This window comes from Acinonyx jubatus, chromosome D2 (assembly GCF_027475565.1).
Source record: "Acinonyx jubatus isolate Ajub_Pintada_27869175 chromosome D2, VMU_Ajub_asm_v1.0, whole genome shotgun sequence".
Lineage (NCBI taxonomy): Eukaryota > Metazoa > Chordata > Mammalia > Carnivora > Felidae > Acinonyx > Acinonyx jubatus.
Window position 1 is genome coordinate 80,862,701 of NC_069393.1, and position 18,832 is coordinate 80,881,532.

The window sequence follows — 18,832 nt, forward strand, 5'->3', positions numbered from 1 at the left end:
GGACATTGGCAACTAGGAGCCAACGTGGGGAGCCCAAGGCCTCTGGCAGGAGGGGATCCTAGGCTGGGTGGCAAAGGAGCAGCCAGATTACCAGGTTGGCTGACCGAGCCGTGGGTCAATGAACGGCCAGTCCCCACAAGGGTCCTCAAGTCCCAAAGGGCATGGCCTGATCTATGAGCAAAGAGATGCTGTGGGTTATTGAAGCAGAGGTGGGTGGCCAGGCCCGGAGGGCTTGGGGGAGAGCGTGAGGCCCAGTGATGTGGGAGCTGACCCTATGGGTCCGAGCACAAGGCTGGGTGCTGACACAGAGCACAGTGCAGTGTGATGAGCAAGGCTGTCTTCGAACCATGGGCTTCGAAGGTGGAGTGATGCCACGTCCATTTAATAGCTGCTGGCCGCCTCCATTGGGGTCTGTCTACTGCTCTAGGGTTCCTGAATCCAGCCAAATGCATCTGAGTGAAGGCTTCTCTGTGGAGCCCCTCCCCCCGCACCTGTACACCCCCACCAACCCTCCTCTCCCTCTGTGCCTTCAGCAGCTCCTTTCTGCCTGGTTCATGGCGTTGTGGCCCAGAACGATAGAAAATCCCGGTGTCCAAAGACCAGCCTGTTCATTCCCGCTTGTTAAGCTCTCCATCCTCCCGATGACGGGGGTTGGGGAGATAATTAGGATATTCGTTCCAGAGACATTCCCCAAAGTGCAAGGGGGTAACGTAAAATAATGGGCCATACCACGCAGAGAACTGATTATGTCAAACCCAAATTGACTATGAGATCTTCCAGTGAATCACAAAATAAATAACCACTAGGAACCAAAGTGTATCATAAGAAAATTTAACTGACTCAGCCTTCAGACATCCTTGTTGCTAGTGACTGCCCACAGAGGACATGCGAAACCTGACCATCATCTGTCCCTCACCCAGCCCACCCCCCCCCAACCCCGATCTTCAACATTATTGGGACTCAGGAAATATGCGTCAGATGTAAAAGAGTTTATTTTTGATTAGCAGCCAGCTTGGCCATTTTAGTGCACAGGACACATATGTCCTGGCATGTGACAACGTGACCTGTGACTACAGACAGGCTCCTGTGTTCAGGACCAGTCTTTGTCCTGGGAGAGAAAGGGGGTTCAGGAATTGGGCATCCGGCATTTCTAAGCACAAGGTGCTCACTTAAAAGTTTCAGCCCAAGAGAGTAACATTTGAAGGCCAACCTCAGGCCAGTGCATTTGAACCTGTTATGCAGGTTCCGTGAAGACCCTCTCCCCAGTTGCCTTCCATGCTGCTTCTCATCTTTATGTACTTATTTCTATTTATTTTTTACGATAGAGATCTGCCCTCTGCCCGTCGCACCCTCATGAGACCATGAAGGTAGTAAGGTTGCTACTTCATAAAACATTTGTACACATATATTTATATGTGTGTTGATTAGTAAAGTAAAACCTATTTCTTCAAAAATATTTTGAAACTTAAACTTTATTTTTTTATATATTTTTTAAAGTTTATTTATTTTTTTTTATTTTTCTCTTTGAGAGAGACAGAGACAGCATGAGTGGGGGAGGGACAGAGGGAGAGAGAGAGAGAGAGGGAGAGAGAGAATCCCAAGCAGGTTCACACCCAGAATGAGATACCCTGTAAACAAATATCTCCACGCGGGGCTCTGAGATGTGCATGTGTTAGGTCAAACTACAGACGTTGCTCTTAGGGAAACTGGAGGGAAATAAAGCTGTGACAAGCCCCATTTTGCAACGTGACCTAATCCCGAAGCTGTGTTTGCACTCCAGATTGTGACAAGAAATAGTTCAGAAAAAGTATAACTTGTGTCTGTGCTCATTTTGTGAGAGACTCTGATCATTCAGAATAAATTCGCTGTGAACTGAGTTAGCCAGGGGCCCGGGGAGACAGACATAACAAACGGTGGCCCTGTGCCGAGTCCCTGTTGGCAGGGGGCACGTGTTCCCCACGCCCGAGTGATACCGTGCTCCGTTGAACATGGTAGAACTCCTGTGGCACCGGGCACCGTGGCACGTCCGAGCCCTGTGTGTCATGAGCTTTATTCCCTTGGTTGCTGCTGGGGTCCCACCTCCTCTCGCCTCCCTCAGGGATTCAGCGTTCAAATGTCCCACTTGGCCCATCATCTCCCTCCAGCTGCCTCCACATCTGTCTCCGTTCCTCAACCTCCGCCCGCTCCTAACACCGATCTGTCTCTATCATTCGTTCTCAGAACGAATGTCGACCTTCTTCCTCCTTTTTGGCCTCACTGTTCCTTGTCAGGCTCCTGGTCCTCCATCGGGCCATTCACTCGGTGGCTGGGCTCCTTGAGCCTTGCTCTTGGGACTTCTTACTCCACTCTCCCTCCTTCAGAAGGCCGTTTTCTCAGCTGTGCATCTCAGCCCTTCCTCGAGCCAGGATGGCAGCTTAATGGTCATCGCACTCATTTCCCGCGATCATCCACCCTCGTAGTTAACGCACTGGGTGGCTCGAAACTCCTGAAGTTTATTGTCCCACGTCAGGAGGCTAGGAATCCAAATCAGGGGGTGGGCAGACTTGGCTCATTCTGGAAGCTCAGATGGAGAGCCTGTTCTGTGCCTCTCTTGCATCAGGTGGCTGTCCCCAGTCCCTGGTGCTCCTTGGTACTCCTTGGCCTTGGCTGCATCCTTCCCAACTCTGCCCCTGTCTTCAGGTGGCCTCCTTCCCCGTGTCTCCAAATCTCCTTCCCCTTGTAAGGACACCTGTCCTGGGACCTAACCTCCCTCTGACCTCCTCAATCAAGTATGATGTCATCTTAACAGATGACATCTGCAAAGACCCTGTTTCCAAATAAGGTCACATTTCTCAGGTTCTGGGGGCCAGGACCTCTACACGTTCTTATGGATGACACGGTTCAACCGACAGTCATGCTCAACAGACTTATTTGGAGACCATACTTCATGGAGACCATGAAGGTAGTGAGGTTACCACTTCATACAACATTTGTACACATATATTTATATGTGTGCTGGTTAGTAAAGTAAAACGCATTTCTCATTTCAAAAATATTTTGAAGCTTAAACTTTGTTCTCTCATAATTTTTTTAAAGTTTATTTATTGACTTTGAGAGAGGCAGAGACAGCATGAATGGAGGAGGGACGGAGAAGGAGAAGGAGACAGAGAATCCCAAGCAGGCTCTGCCCTGGCAGCACCGAGCCCGATGCGGGACTTGAACTCATGCAGCCGTGAGATCATGATCTGAGCTGAGAAACCAAGAGTCAGTAAACCCAGGTGCCCCGAAACTTAAACTTTAAAAAACTGTCTGTGGGGGCGCCTGGGTGGCTCAGTCGGTTAAACATCTGACTCTTGGTTTCTCAGCTCAGGTCATGATCTCATGGTTTGTGAATTTGAGCCCCACATTGGGCTTCATGCTGACCATTCGGAGCCTGCTTGGGATTCTGTCTCCCTCTCTCTCTGCCCCTCCTCTGCTCTCTCTCTCTCTCTCTTTCAAAATAAATAAATAAACTTTAAAAAGCTGCCTCTGTGGCCTTTGTTCAGACTGCATCCCCTTGTTCTTTTTTTTTTCCCCCTTGTTCTCTTAAGGGGAAGGAGCAGGCTCCCTGTCAGCCACTTTTCCTACTTGGTCAATATAATCACCTAGCCTGCTCTGCCACGGGGCATTTGTACCTGCTGACGCCTCTGCTTGGACTGCTCTTCCTTCCCCTCTGACTGGATTACATCTTTCCTTCTTCACATCAGAGGGTAATTGTGGACTTTGTTCTGCCTATGATATTAATATTCTCATATTAGCTCTGTGCCTGGCCTCTAGTAAGCATTCGGTAATTAATGAATCAATGAGTAATCCTCCCCGAATGAATCAATTTAAATGGCCATTGTAACCATGAGGGGGCTGCTGTATGAGGCCTAGCCTGAGCTTGTAAAGGAAGCACCTAGCGTGGCTCGAGTACTTGCTAGGACATATGAGGGCCTTATCTCTCTCATTCTTTAAAAATCCTGGGAGGTAAACATCATACATCATTATCCCAGGACTGCAGAAGAGGAGACTGAGGGTCAGAGTGGCCAGGTGACTTGCCCAGTGTGCTTCTGTTTGGGCTCAGGTCAGCCTCATCCCCAAGGCTGGACTGTCTGTGGTGGGCAGTGGGTTTTCTGTCCCTTGGGGTGAAGACTCCCGAAACCAGAGACTGAGATAAGGCCTCAGAGATCGGATTCCTGCTATTTTAGGTCAGAGCAATAGGCCTGGTAGGGGACCCTGTATCTACCTGGGCTGTGGGGGGATTGTCTGCTGGGGGCCCTGCTGGCAGTTTGGAGGTGCTCCCTTTCCTGGGGGTGGGCACGGGCGGCCGGGCTGTGGGGGGCGGTGCCGGGTGACCCCAGCTCTGTGCTGCTGTCCGGCTGGTCCATTTACCACCGGGAACCTTTGCTTCCTCGGTGGAAAGAGGGCTGCAGCAGCGTCCCTTGGCTCACCCCGTAGTCTTACTGCCAGAGTCCGATGAAACCAGGGCCCTTGGCGGGACGTGACAGAGCGCCGTGCCGTGCAGTCAGGGACGCCCGCACTTGCGGGCCCTCGTGATGAGTGCTGCGGGGCGAGGCGTGGGGCTTGGGGTCCGAATCTCGGGATCTTTTTCTTCCCTCCTTGCCTGTGACTCGGCCGAGCCCTCTAGCTCCCCCCTCCAGGACTGGTTCTGCTCCCTCCCGTGTAGGCTGTTAGAGATGACCTTGGTGCTGACCCACAAGGCCGCCAGCCCCGGTCTGCTCCCAGGTAAGGAGCGTTAGCCCCGACATTACCGAGGACTGCTGCTTTCTCCTCCTCAGGAGGAAGGTACAAACGCTCCGGGAACCCCCCTTGAGTTCTGGTGACAGCCGTGACCCTACCGGGCGGTTACCCGAAGATGTGTAGAGGTTAAGCTGCCTCTGGTGAGGGATGTGCTCCTGGATCTCTGCCGATATCCTGCCCTCAAATTCCGTGAAGGCACATGGTCCTCCACATCCAAGACAGGACAGCGTAACTGGGAAATGCAAACGAGGCATCATGACCGTCTCACCCTCTGTGGGCACCATAAGGAGAGGTGATGTGCAGGGAGAGGAGGCCGCAGCGGTGGGGGCTCCCTCTCCGCGTGGGCCCCCTGGCACCCAGGGGTCGGCCTCAGCTCTGGAGAAGTGGCGGGTGACTGTAGGTCACGAGACATCGGGTCACTCCCGAATGGTCCCAGCCGCCTGGCGTTTTGGCCTTTCTTGTTGTGTGAGAGCTATTATCTCGGGAGGAGAGGGAGTCCCCTGGCGTTAGAAGAGTATTTAAAGCTTGAGTCAAGCAGTGGCAGGCCAGCCGCTGTGACCAGCTCTCACCACCTCTGGGGGCTCTGAACTCGTGCTGGCAGGGGAGGGGGGGGGTCTCTATGTTCCCGGGGTCCTGCCTGCAATGCCGAGCTCCCGGGGTCCCCAGATGCCTGCTCCCTGAGAGGTGATCATCCACCCGCACAGCGAGATGCTCGCAGCCTCAGGAGGCGGCAACAGCACCGGGCATGAGTATGGCTTTACGCTCCGCGGTGCTCTTTCCGGGTAAATGCCAGGAGGGTGCCAGCCGGCCCCATTGTCTCCGGGTCTGGGCCGCAGCGGCTGCCGGGGCCCTTCGTCATTTGTGCAGGAGCAAAAATGGGGATCGGGAAGCTGGATCTACAAGCCCGGGCAGGGTGCACAGCTGAACGGGGCTTAGATCATACACACCTTGGGCGATTGGGGCTCCAGTTGGACATGGAAGGATGCTCTCTGGTCACCCACGGACTCGGTCCAGTATCTTTGCTGTCAGCGGATGGGCCGCTCCTCACTGGGGCAGTGGGGACAGGTGCATTCCTTGGCCAAGATCCCCCCTGTCTCACTCACCGAATTCACCCACATCAGCACTCACCCGGTTGTCAGGCTGGGCAGGAAGGTAACTCATCGACATCAGAGGACAAGCTTGTCCTCGTGGGAAGGGGCTGACGCTCCCAGCTCCGTTCTTGTCTGTACAGTGGGCTGTGGCACCCGGACAAGCGCTGTGCCCCCGGGTCGACTTCTGTGAAGGGGCCTCCAGGGCAGGCTTCCCTGGCTGAGAGTCTGAGCCTACAGCCCTCTCCGGCCGGAAGTGACAGATGTGTGCTTAGGGCACCGGAGACTTCTATAAGGGGGCAGCCTACTGCGGTTGATGATTTACCGGGAGGATCTTTGCTGTTGGAGCCACAACCGGGTCATCTGTACACACAGCTTTCCTTTCCACATCAGCTGATGTGAGGACGAACAGAGCGGCTTGATGACCCAGCTGCTATACTGTCGTACTCTACGATCGTTTTGCAAATGACTATTTTTAATATGATCAGGCTTTTTTTTTCGTTAGGCAATAAAGGAAAAAGTTAAATTGCTCACAAACTAATAAATGTTTATCTTCCGAAGCCTCACGTCCTGTTTTCTCACAAAACACACACCTCTTCTGCTGACCGGGTAGAAGGGAAATTAGCATTTATTTTCCTTGATAAACAAAAGACCGGGTAATAGTTGTTGACCTCTTTTGGTGCAAAGCCCTTCCAAAGGGATATTTGGGAGAGGCCTCCCCTGCTCTCATGTCCACTCCAGGGCTTAATTTTAACGTGTGAAAGCTGCTTTGTGAGCAGGGTTGGAGGATGCCCTTTCGTGTCTGTGGTGCCTGGATGCTCTGCACACAAGCTTCCCCTTAGGCCAGGGACCCAGGTCCTCCTCTTGCCATTAGAGATTGAAGAAAGGAAAATGCTGCTATTACTCCCCACCCCCTCACCCATACTCCCATGGGGGTGTTGGGGGTGGGGGGGAACATTCCAGAGCCTGAGGTAATGAGAAAGGGAGACTCCCTTGGCTCGATCCTTCCTCCTTCCGTTCCCTTTGGGGGCAAATATGCCACAGCATCAATACGGTCTTTGTTTGTCTCAGTGATGGGGGACTTTCGTTGTGCTTAAAAATAATCTAAGTCTGATTTCCAAATGCTCGAAAGGGTGACTCAGCGTTTTCCCTGTCCTCGGTTCTCAGGTACGGAGACATGAGGAGGCAGATCGGCTTCGAAATCAGAGACATGTGGTACAACCTTGGTGAGTAGCGGGGCTTTCCGGACATCGTGGTGGCAGTCTTGAATGTGTGGTGGGTGATGACGTTGGCCCCGGCTGTCGGGGCTCGGGTATCCGAAACATCCGAATCGTTTCTCCTCCTCGGAGAGCGATTGCTACTTTTGCAATAGCTGTTTTCCGTACACAGGAGATGGGAAGAAAATCTGATGGGGGGGCGGGGAGCGAATAGAAACATCTGTGGAGCTCCCTCTTGACGTCAGGTGAACACGTCTCTGCTTTGAAGCTGCTTCTGGGCGTCACAAATGTTCCCTCCGTTCCTCAGGCATCCAACCGTGTAGCTCATCTCCTTGTCACAATGTCACTGCTTTTACTATTCAGTTTAATATATTCTACCATATCCTACCCTCAAGTCAAAAGGGTTTTTTTTTTGCCTACTCAGAACCGGACCTTGTATGTAGGCAGAGCGCCACCAGGTGGTGGTAGCATAACACACTTGCACAGTGAAAATACCAGGGGATGCTTGTGTTTAAGATGAGATATTAACGTAGGTGTTTGTCACTACAAATTTCCCTCTTGCTGCTGCTTTTGCTGCACCTCAGATGTCTTGGTGTATTTTGTTGTCACTTTCATTTGTTTCAAGATATCTCCTGACTTCCTGTTTTACTTCTTCTTTGACCCATCGGTTTCTTCAGGAGCAGGCTCTTTAATTTCCACTATTTGTGAGTTTTCTCATTTTTCTTTTGTTACTGACTTCTGATTTCATTCCACGGCAGTTGGAAGAGATACTTGGTCTGGTTTCAGTCTCCTTAAATTTTGTTGTTGCTTTTGTTGTTTTAAAGTTTATTTATGTGTTTATTTTAAGAGACAGAGCACATGAGTGGAGGAGGGGCAAAGAGAGAGGGAGAGAGAAAGAGAGAGAGAGAAAATCCCAAGCTGGCTCCCACTGCCAGCTCAGAGTCTGATGCAGGACTAGAACCCCCAAACCATGAGATTGTGACCTGAGCCAAAGTCAAGAGCCAGAAGCTTAACCCACCGAGCCACCCAGGCGCCCCCCCAAAAATTTGTTAAGAATTGTTTTATGACCTAAGATGTGGTATATCCTGAGGAACGTTCCATGTGCCCTTCAGCAGAATGTTATTCTGCTGTTCCTCAGTGGAATGTTCTATATGTCTGTTAGGTCTGTTGGGTCTAGTGTTGGCTTCATTGGTAAATATAACTCAGCTGAACACCTCAAGAAACTAGGAAAAGGATGAAGCCCAAGGTCAGCAGAAGGAAGAAAACAATAAAGATGAGAGCAGAAATAAATGAAATAGAGAACAGAAAAACAATCAAAAAATTCAACACAACTAGAGTTGGATTTTTGAAAAGATAAACAAAATTGACCAACCTCTAGCTAGATGAACTAGGAAAAAAGGAGAGAAGACATAAATAAAACGAGAGGTAAGGGGTGCCTGGGTGGCTCAGTCGGCTGAGTGTCTGACTTTGGCTCAGGTCATGATTTCACGGTTTGTGGGTTTGAGCCCCGCGTCGGGCTCTGTGCTGACAGCTTGCTCAGAGCCTGGAGCCTGCTTCAGATTCTGTGTCTCCTCTCTCTGCCCCTCCCCCGCTCATGCTTTGTCTCACTGTTTCTCAAAAAATAAATAAATGTAAAATAAAATAAAATAAAATAAAATAAAATAAAATGAGAGGTGAAACAAAACCATTACAGCTGATACCACAGAAATAAAAAGGATCAAAAGAGACTACTGTGAGTAATTATATGCCAACAAATTGGACAGCCTAGAAGAAATGATAAATTCCTAGAAACGTACAGCCTACCAAGACTGCATTATGAAGATATAGAAAATCTGAACAGACAGATGTCAGGTAATCTACAATCCAAAACTTCCCACAAAGAAAAGCCCGGGACAAGATAGCTTCACTGGTGAATTCTGTCCAACATGTAAAAAAGAATTAATGCCGATCCTTCTCAGACTCTTCCAAAATATCGAAGAGAAGGGAATGCTTCCAAACTCATCTTACGATACAAGCACTACCTTGATACTGAAGCCAGATAAAGACACTACAGGAAAACTCTAGGCCACCCTCTCTGATGTGAACGTAGATGTAAAAATCCTCAAGAAAACGCTAGCAAACTAAAGTCAGCGGTGCATTAATAGGATCATACCCTGTGATCAAATGGGATTTATCCCTGGGATGCTGAGATGGTTCAACATACACAGAGTAACAAAAGTGATAGACTGCATTAACAGTGAAGTATAAAAGTCGTATGATTTTTCAATAGATACAGAAAACCCATCTGGGGAAATTTAACACCCTTTTGTGTTAAAAACTCAACACACTAGGTACAGAAGTAACGCATCTTAACTTAATAAAGGTCACATATGACAAGTCCACAGCTAATATACTCGGGGGCGAACCACTGAAAGTTTTTCCTGTAAGATCTGGAACACAGGGAGATCCACTGTCACCACTCCTATTCAACATAGTACCGGAAGTCCTAGACAGAGAAATTAGGCAAGAAAAAGTAGTAAAATCCATCTAGACCACAAGGGAAAAAGTAAAATTATCTGTTTGTAGAAGACCTGATCTTTTTTTTTTTAATTTTTTTTTCAACGTTTTTATTTATTTTTGGGACAGAGAGAGACAGAGCATGAACGGGGGAGGGGCAGAGAGAGAGAGGGAGACACAGAATCGGAAACAGGCTCCAGGCTTTGAGCCATCAGCCCAGAGCCCGATGCGGGGCTCGAACTCACGGACCGCGAGATCGTGACCTGGCTGAAGTCGGACGCTTAACCGACTGCACCACCCAGGCGCCCCAAGGACCTGATCTTTTATGTAGAAAACTCTAAAGACCACCACGAACACTGTTAGAACTAATAAATTTGGGAAAGTTGCAGATACAAAATCAACATACAAATATCAGTTGAATTTCTATACACTAACAAGAAACTATCTGAAAAGGACATTAAGAAAACAATCCCATTTCTAATAGGGTCAAAATGAATAAAATCCTTGAGCAAGGAGGTGAAAGACCTGAACACTGAAAGGTACAAATTATCAACGATGGAAATTCAAGAAAAAAAACAAATAAATGTAAAGACGTCTCGTCTTTGTTGATTGGAAGACTTGATATTGTTAAAGTGTCCATATTACTCAAAGCAGTCTGTAGGTTCAGTGTTATCTCCATCAAAATCCCAATGGCATTTTTTCAGACATTGAAAAAATAATGCTAGAATTCATATGGAACCACAAACGACCCTATGTAGGCAAAACACTCCTGAGGAAGAAGAAGAGTGGAGGCATCATACTTCCTAATTTCAAAATATATTACCCAGCTACAGGAATCAAAACACTGTAGTACTGGCCTAAAGGCAGACATACAGACCAATGGACCAGAATAGAGAGCCCAGAAATAAGCCTGCACATGCACAGTCCACTGAGCGTTGACAAGGGAGCTGAGAATCTGGGGAGAGGATCATCACTTTAATAAATGGTGTTGTAAAAACAGGATATCCACATGCAACAGAATGAAACTGGACCCTTGTCTTACATCATACCCCAAAATCAACTCGTAATGGACTAATGATTTACTTATTTATTTTATTTTTTTTTTACTGTTTTTATTTACATTTGAGAGAGAGAGACAGAACATGAACAGAGGAGGAGCAGAGAGAGAGGGAGACACAAAAACCGAAGCATGCTCCAGACTCTGAGCTATCTGTACAGAGCCTGACGCGGGGGCACAAACTCATGAACCATGAGATCATGACCTGAGCCAAAGTAGGATGCTTAACCAACTGGGCCACCCAGGTGCCCCTGGATTAAAGATTTAAGCAGAAGACACCCCCCCAAACCTCAAAACTCTAGAAGAAACCATAGAAGAAAAGTGTGTTCCAGATCTTACAGGAAAAGCTTTCAGTCGTTCGCCCCCGACTATATTAGCTGTGGACTTGTCGTATGTGTCCTTTATTATGTTAAGGTGCGTTACTTCTATATCTAGTGTGTTGAGTTTTTAACACAAAACGGTGTTAAATTTCATCAGATGCTTTTTCTGTATCTACTGAAAAATCATATGACTTTTATACTTCATTCTGTTAATACGGTATATCACTTTTGTTAATCTGTGCATGTTGAACCATCCTTCATATTGTACTTGGCAATGATTTCTTGGAAATGACAACAAAAGCAAAAGTGGACAAGTAGGATGACATCAAACTAAAAAGTCGGCACAGTAAAGGAGACAATCAGCAAAATGAGAGACAGCGGGTGGAATGGGAGAAAATTTCCAAACCGTATATCTGCTAAGGAATTTATTCCCAAAATGGATAAAGAACTCCTACAACTCGATAGCGAAACACACCCAATTAAAAAATGGCCAAAGGGCTTGAGTCGACATCTCTCCAAGGAAGAAATACAAATGGCCAATAGGTTTGTGAAAAGATGTGCAACATCACTCATCATCAGGGAAATGCAAATCAAAACCGCAGTGAACTGTCCCCTCACACCTGTCGGCTGTTATGATTATTATGTCACAGCCATAATAGGATGGCTATTATGAAAAAAAATAAAAGGTAACAGGTGTCAGCCAGGATGTACAGAAGTTTGAACACTTGCACAGGGTTGGTGGGAATGTAAAACGAACTATGGAAGACAGCATGGGGGTTTCTCAAAAATTAAAAATCGAGCTACCATGTGATCCAGCAATCTCCCCTGCTGGGTATACCTCCAAATAAATTGAAATCAACCTCGATGAGGTATCTGTATTCCCATGTTCACTGCAGCGTTATTTACAACATCCAAGATATGGAAACAACCCAAGTGTCCATTGATGGTTGGATGGATAAAGAAAATGTGGTATGTCTATACAATGGAGTATTATTCAGCTTCATTTACGAGGAAAAGAAAAAGGAAATCTTGCCATATGCAAAAACATGGATGGGCCTGGAGGACATCACGCTAAAGGCGAGTGTGTCCTCTGTGAGCCCAGCCTCTCTCCGAGTGGAGATGAACCTCTCCCTGGCACCTGGTCCCCACTCTCAGCTTGCTTTGTGCCAAGGTGTCTGGGCATCTTTCTTTGGCCTCACGGATGGTCCTGTGCAAGATTTCAGTGGCATTTCCTGCCTGAGCGCCCGGGGCCCTGCTTATTCCACTCAACTTGTCACATGGAGCCTGTGGTGGCTACAGAGGACCTCCTCATCTCCCCTCTCCCCAGTGACTCTGTTCTCTCCAGGGAGGCAGGGTCTTTCCACTTCTCTCTCTAGTTGCCCCATGACACCTGGGTTTCCTTTGTTCCCCCAGGGCTGGGGCAACTTAGATAGATTCCTGCTCTCCATGTCGTGGCTGGAGAGCTTGGCTAGAAAGATACCCTGACGTGTCTGTATTCCACGGGAAGAACGAAACAGGGTCATAAAAACTGAACACGGCTTTCCGTGAAGGTGGGGAACTGGACCCCATTGCCCTCCTGCGGACCCTTCGAGCAGACAGGGGTGGGGGGTTGAGGGCCACGCCTGTAATCCGGCTTTGCGGTCAGCAAGTTCTCAGCAGCTCGTTTCCAACCGGAGCCAGATTTCCTCACCAGAGGCTTCGACTCCTGATTCTTCTTGACTTCCCGGATGTCAGCAAACATGGGTGCAGGAAGGCTCTGTCACATCTCGAGGGGAAGTTCGAATTTCCAAATACCCTTTGTCCATCTGTTTGCGTGAAGGATGGAGTCTTTTTCAAATGGGTCTTTACACAGAAAAATAAATGCGGAAAGCCTTGGCGTAAATATACTAAAAGATACTGTATTGTATAATACTAATAACATCGAAATTAAGAAGTATGGTGTAACATGAAGCGTCACCCGGGTTCTCAGGAGTAAAACTCTAGCGCAGAAGCTCCCAGGTGGTGATGAAGAACTGGCTGGAACGGCCACGTCCGTTCACGCTCTCAGTGGACACGCATCACGCACCTGCATGCTGTTTGGGTCTCAGGAGCTTGAGGAGACGTGTCAATGCAAGTGGCTTTCCTGTAGCAGCTCAAATGCCCAGAATCTGAGTTCTGGCTCCAGGCTGTCCAAGAGCTTCCCACATCTCCCAACACAGAGCCTGCCGGGTGCCACCTGCCCCTGCTCTAATTTTCATCCCCCCGGAGGAGAGAGTAGGAGCCCTGGCTCTGAGGGAAGGAATCCCTACTGGAGTTTCCTTCCTCCCTTGCCTCGGCCTGGCTATGTGGCCTCAGTCACATGACCCAGTCTCTCTGGGCTTCCATCGGTTTTCCAGGCTGTAAGACGGAGAGGTTGGACTGAGGTTTTCAAGAACCTTCCAGTCCTGATGCTCCGTAATTCTTCACATACATGTGCGGATCTCAGTAATGAAATGCCAAGGCTTCTGGAACAGGGAGGAGGGCCATTCGTGATTCATTTTAATTGATCACGCTCGGACAGATGCATTTGTCACTTGCCCCGATTGGCCAGACAACTGCAAAACCCACGCCAGGAAGGGGCCAAGTGCAGCCCCATGAGAGAGAGTCCAGAACAGGGCAGAAAAGGATGTTTAGAGAGACGGCATGGAGGGAGCTGCTCTCTGCTGGACCTGCGGGGAGCCAAGGCTTTTGGAGGTGCCAGCACCTCCTGGGCAGGTTCTGTGAGCTCCACCTGCTGCCCCTCTGCCTGAGAGCCTCCCAGGCCACCTCTCGCACTCGGGCCCTTCCTAGGAGAGTGGCCACGCCTTCTTGTGACTTGTTTGCCTTCATCTCTCAGGTGCAAACTATGAGCTGTGTGTTTTCCCCCCACGGGAGAGTTTTAGGTATCGTTTCAAATGGCAGGCCTGCTTCATCCTGAAATGGCTTTGATGGTTTCTGCACTATTGCAGATAACCAGAGGCATCCACCCTGGCAGATATTCTGAATGATGGTTAACACATCAAAATGCTTTTTTCTCGCTTGACAAATAGTTGCTGCCCCAACTCAGCCCACCCTGGCCCCTTCGTGCTCCCCCAGGACCCCCCTCTTCGGTGTGCCCTCCCCACACTGAAGGGTCACTGGCTAGCATGGAAGGGGCTCCAAAACTCAGCTCAAACCATGGCTGACCTGACTGATGGGCGCTCCTGCCTTTCCAGCTCTTTCATTCTACGAAAATTATGTTCCTGGTCGCCTATGTAGTCAGTCCATAGATCGACCGCCATTTGAAAGTGGCTCCATTTCATTTAGTCCCCTTCCACGATTGCTGTGAAGGAAGGTAGGATAGGCCCGGGGTAATACGAGCTCCTTTGTGACGCCGACTCCAGGCCCTGGGGAAGGCTCGACCTTCAGAGGATGCACCTTTTAGGTGTAAATCAGATCTTTAAAACTGTTTGGGAGCGGTTGGTTCCCTTGACATTATGTGTCATTATGCTCCAAACAGGCTGAGTCAAGCGGGAGGTCTTTGATTTGCAACGTAGAAAAGGATGCACTGAAGAAGCAAATGTCCCATTTCATCTGGGCAGTTGCTGATTTGAATGTGGTGATTAATGTAAAAGAACTGTGTTTTGCAGCTTTTCAGGCACGGATATTGAACACTGACTCTGGCTTGAGAAGCGGCCAAGAGGTCAAATGTAAACCGTGACCTCATTGGTCAATGAGGGGCGGGAATCTGGTAACAGCAAGAAATAACCACCCACCAACATGATGGGGTTCCTCGCTTATAAAATAATTAAATTATTTTTTGGAAGTAAAAAAAAAAAAGTAATAAAAGTGTCAGCAGCCCAAAGGGTCTGCCCCAAGAAGCCCCTCAAGACAGCTAAGAATGCCTCCATGGGGTCACCTCAGGCGGCCTGGATCTTGCCTGCTGCGAATCTCAGGTATTAGAGCCTGCCATGAGCATCCCTGCCAAGGCCAGCACTCTGGGAGTTTATGACAGCACATCTCAGTTCCCCAAGATGTACACAACCTATTTCCTATGCAGTGTTTTTTTTTTTTCTTTTTTTTAATAGGCTCAGGTTTGGGAACATATTGGCAGGTCGATCTAGCCCACTCTGGAAGAAAATAAAAATAGAAGTCAGATATATTTATCATTCTACAGTTAGTCACCTATTCCTCGGTCAGGGTTGAGCCCGTCAAAAGCTCACACATCACAGCAGTAAAATCGTTGAATCACTGAAGCAGTAATTAATAAAGTTTTATTGTGCACACACCAAAGAGACAGTTTGCAGACAAGGCCCCCTCAAACTAATACATGGAAGGAGGCTCAGAGGTATATCATTACAAAGAAGCTTATATAGTGGGACACCTGGATGGCCCATTCAGTTAAGCATCCGGCTCTTTATCTAGGCTCAGGTCATGATCTCGCGGTTTGTGAGATCCAGCCCGGAGTCAGGCTCTATGTTTAGAGCAAGGAGCCTGCTTGGGATTCTCTCCCTCCATCTAGCTCTCTGCCCTTCCCCCATTTGCTCACTCAGGTGCTCTCTCTCAAAATAAATAAATAAACTAAAAAAAAAATTTAGAAGCTCATATAGTGAGAAAACAATGACAATTTACTGGTTATAATATTGGTGATTGGTTATTGTTTTAGAATTCTCTTCATTGGTTAGTGGTTACCTCATGTCAACCTTGGAAAATGTGTGTGTGTGTGTGTGTGTGTGTGCGCGCGCGTGTGTGTTTGTGTTGGTTTTGCCTGTGATTTTCAGAGGCCTAAGCAAGAAGTGACCCCGGTCAGGTGAGCCTTGCCCAGTAAGCTAAAGGAAGCTTTGCTTGTATGACAAAACCGATTTTCTCTGCTCGGGGAATGTTCGAGGCCGGTCTCCATTTGTTTTCGATTTTAACAAGCCGAATACTCCACGCGACTGTTTCTTCTCTGAGTCATTCGTATAATACAAGCAGTACGTGGAGACGGGGGTCTCGGATCTCCCCTCCAAGCAGAGCTTCAGACAAGGATCTGTTCTGCCAGGCTGAATGCAAGCGCAGACTCGCGCTGCCTCAGGGGACAGAGCAGCATGTTTTTCCCCCTCCCAAACCTGTCACATTTTGAGTCGGAAAGGAGAAATCAAAAGCACACTCTGTCCAAAAAAAAGGAGGCAGGGGGCCGGAAGGGGGGGATGTGCTTATTTACTGAGCTGTTCAGTTATTTATCAAAGTGCGCTCCCGGAAGCAGGGGCCAGAGCGCCTGATCTCACCGTGGCCCGCACCACCCCACTTCCGTTTTGTTTATTACCCGCGGCAGGCGGGCCAGCGCGGTGCAGAGGGTCCTGCCGGAGCCAGCGTGCTCCCAGCGAGATCCGTGTCAGCCGGGTTTGGTCCGGAATAGCTTTCGTTCAGGGGGTCCCTTTGTGGATGATTCTGGGGACTGGACACATGATGTGCTTTCATTCAAACACATACAGTGAGGCCTCATCAGTTTCTGGATGATGGTGGAAATTTTTGCCCCGTCTACCTTTGTGTCTATGGAGATTTTCCTGGGGTTAGAATGGGGTTGATGACCCGGAATTCTGGACCCTCACGGTTGCAAAGAGATTGTCCAAACACCCAGAGGGAGACTGTTGCCAGGTGAGGACTTGGATTCCCAGAGAGAGCACAGCCCAGTGTCCAGAGGGGACGGAGAGGCTCCACATTTTGTAACTCGAAGAAAGACTCTCGGTGGGTTTTAAAAAATTTGGGAGTTGTAGCTAGGAGATTGGCAAGGTGACCCGAGGTAAACTATTCCCATTGTGACCTGATAATTAGCTTGTTCTTTCTTTGTCTCAAAAAGGGGGGGGGGCGGGAAGCGCATCCTCTTTTTCTTGAAGTCTACACCACCGCAAGAGTCACCTTGATCCTCATTGATTCCAAACCTGACTTCATCATTAAATTTGAGCAAGCGATGCTCCAGGGGAAATCCATAATGCAAATCCAAATGCAAAAAAAAAAAAAAAAAAGGAAAAGAAAACAGGACTAAAAGAAAGGGAAGAAGAATACTGGAGGACACCCAAGTCTTGCCCACCTTGAGGACCATTTGTTTTTGCAGAGGTTAAATCCTGGGGCTATCACTGTAGAGCCCAGCACTGGCCCCTGGCCAGGTTCCTGCGTTATTGGGAAGGTCGATAATCAAAGATCAGAAAACCATCGTTCCTGTCACTTATTTTTCCAATCTGTGCATCGACCACCACCTGTTCCCACCCTATACTTTCCTCCCAGCTGAGAGCAGTAAGGGCTGGCAGTGACAGACAGCGCTCTCTGTGACACTCAAATTGTGTTGATGAACGACTTCGTGTCACTATCATCTGTTTTCTGAAACACTGGCTCTGACATTTTTTCAGCACAAGACAAGAAAAGTGTCACCTGAGAGACTGAACATAATAGCATTTTTAAGAGAATGCTTTGCCACAGTTACATGCCTTGCAGGGACATTAAGCATTTTGGGGAAAGGATAAGAATCACATTATTAGCACCTTTAGTCCAAATATTACCTGTAAGATTTTCATTATATTCAGTTCCTTATTGAAGGTTACATTTTGCATGTGTCCACTTAATGTAAGTTTCAGAAATATATTAAGTTAGGCTTTATTATGACGGTTATGTACTTTGTGAAGTGTGGTTATTTATAATAGCCAAATTTGTTTAATGTTCTCTTTGCAGAAATCTGTATTAGCTGAGTAATAAAACCAACTAAATTCTTTAGAGGATCCATTCTGTTTTCTGATTATGTAGAAATATGAGTAAGAGTGATTAACTCTGGGTAAATTGCTAGTGTTAATAACAAGTTGTCACAAATGAGATTACCAGGTATTCTGTCTCCCAGCCCTGCTGTAGCTAATGCATACTGTTAGCTGCTCGTGCCCTTGATCAATGTGATATAATTGTCTATTTGTGAAATGACATTTATCTTACATAACAGATAAGTCATGACTACAGGCCTTCTATTGGATGGATACTTTAATAGCTTCCCTTACAACATGTAGAATCTAGTTCACTTCCGGGGCACCTGGGTGGCTCAATCGGTTAAGCATCCAGCTTTGGCTCAGGTCATGATCTCGCAGTCCGTGAGTTCGAGCCCCGTGTCGGGCTCTGTGCTGACAGCTCAGAGCCTGGAGCCTGCTTCGGATTCTGGGTCTCCTCCTCTCTCTGCCCCTCCCCTGCTCATGCTGTGTCTCTCAATAATAAATAAACGTTAAAAAAAATTAAAAAAAAAGGAATACAGTCCACTTCTTAGACTAAAGGCTGGACACATTCAAAATACCTGCGGATGAGAAATGGACGCACATTCCCAGTATCCTAGCATTCAGGATCACACTAAGCTGTGTGGTTTTGTTTGGTCCTTTGAAGCGCATTTTAAAATCCTTTTTTTAAAAGACATGTTCTGAGTAATGCATTTCTGTGTTTAAGGTCAACACAAGATAAAGTTCATTCCAGAAATGGTCGGCCCGATACTAGAAATGACACTAATTCCTGAGACAGAACTGCGCAAAGCCACCATACCCATTTTCTTTGATATGATGCAGTGTGAGTTCCATTCGACCCGCAGCTTCCAGATGGTAAGGACATAGTAGGTGTGCGGTAAGTGGCTTGGGGAGAAGACCAACAAGCCTGGAAACCTTGAAAAAGACTTATAAATGGCTCTGGAGTTAAAGATGTTGAGAGATTTTCCTTATTGAAGAAGCCTGTCATCCTTTGCCTGCATCTTTAGGGAGAAGTATTGTCAATGACTAGCTTTTCCTCATTTTGCTCTGGATTTACTTACACATTAAACCCTGGATGAAAGTCTCTTTCCGCCGCCCCTCCCCCTTGGTATGTACCCTCAGAATGTTTAACCAGATGTTATCCCCTCAGACTGCCTGCTTCTTGCCAACT

At 47.9% G+C, this 18,832-nt stretch overlaps 1 protein-coding gene across 3 annotated transcripts in view; it reads left to right on the forward strand.

The window, feature by feature from the left end:
- Positions 1-18,832, forward strand: part of DOCK1 (dedicator of cytokinesis 1) — a 524,727-nt gene that overhangs the window by 426,463 nt on the left and 79,432 nt on the right. For all 3 annotated transcript variants that reach the window (XM_027063392.2, XM_027063390.2, XM_027063391.2), the window contains 2 exons: positions 7,017-7,075; positions 18,368-18,516. In XM_027063392.2, the coding sequence (XP_026919193.1) occupies positions 7,017-7,075; positions 18,368-18,516 (208 nt within the window). The remainder of the gene's footprint in view (positions 1-7,016; positions 7,076-18,367; positions 18,517-18,832) is intronic.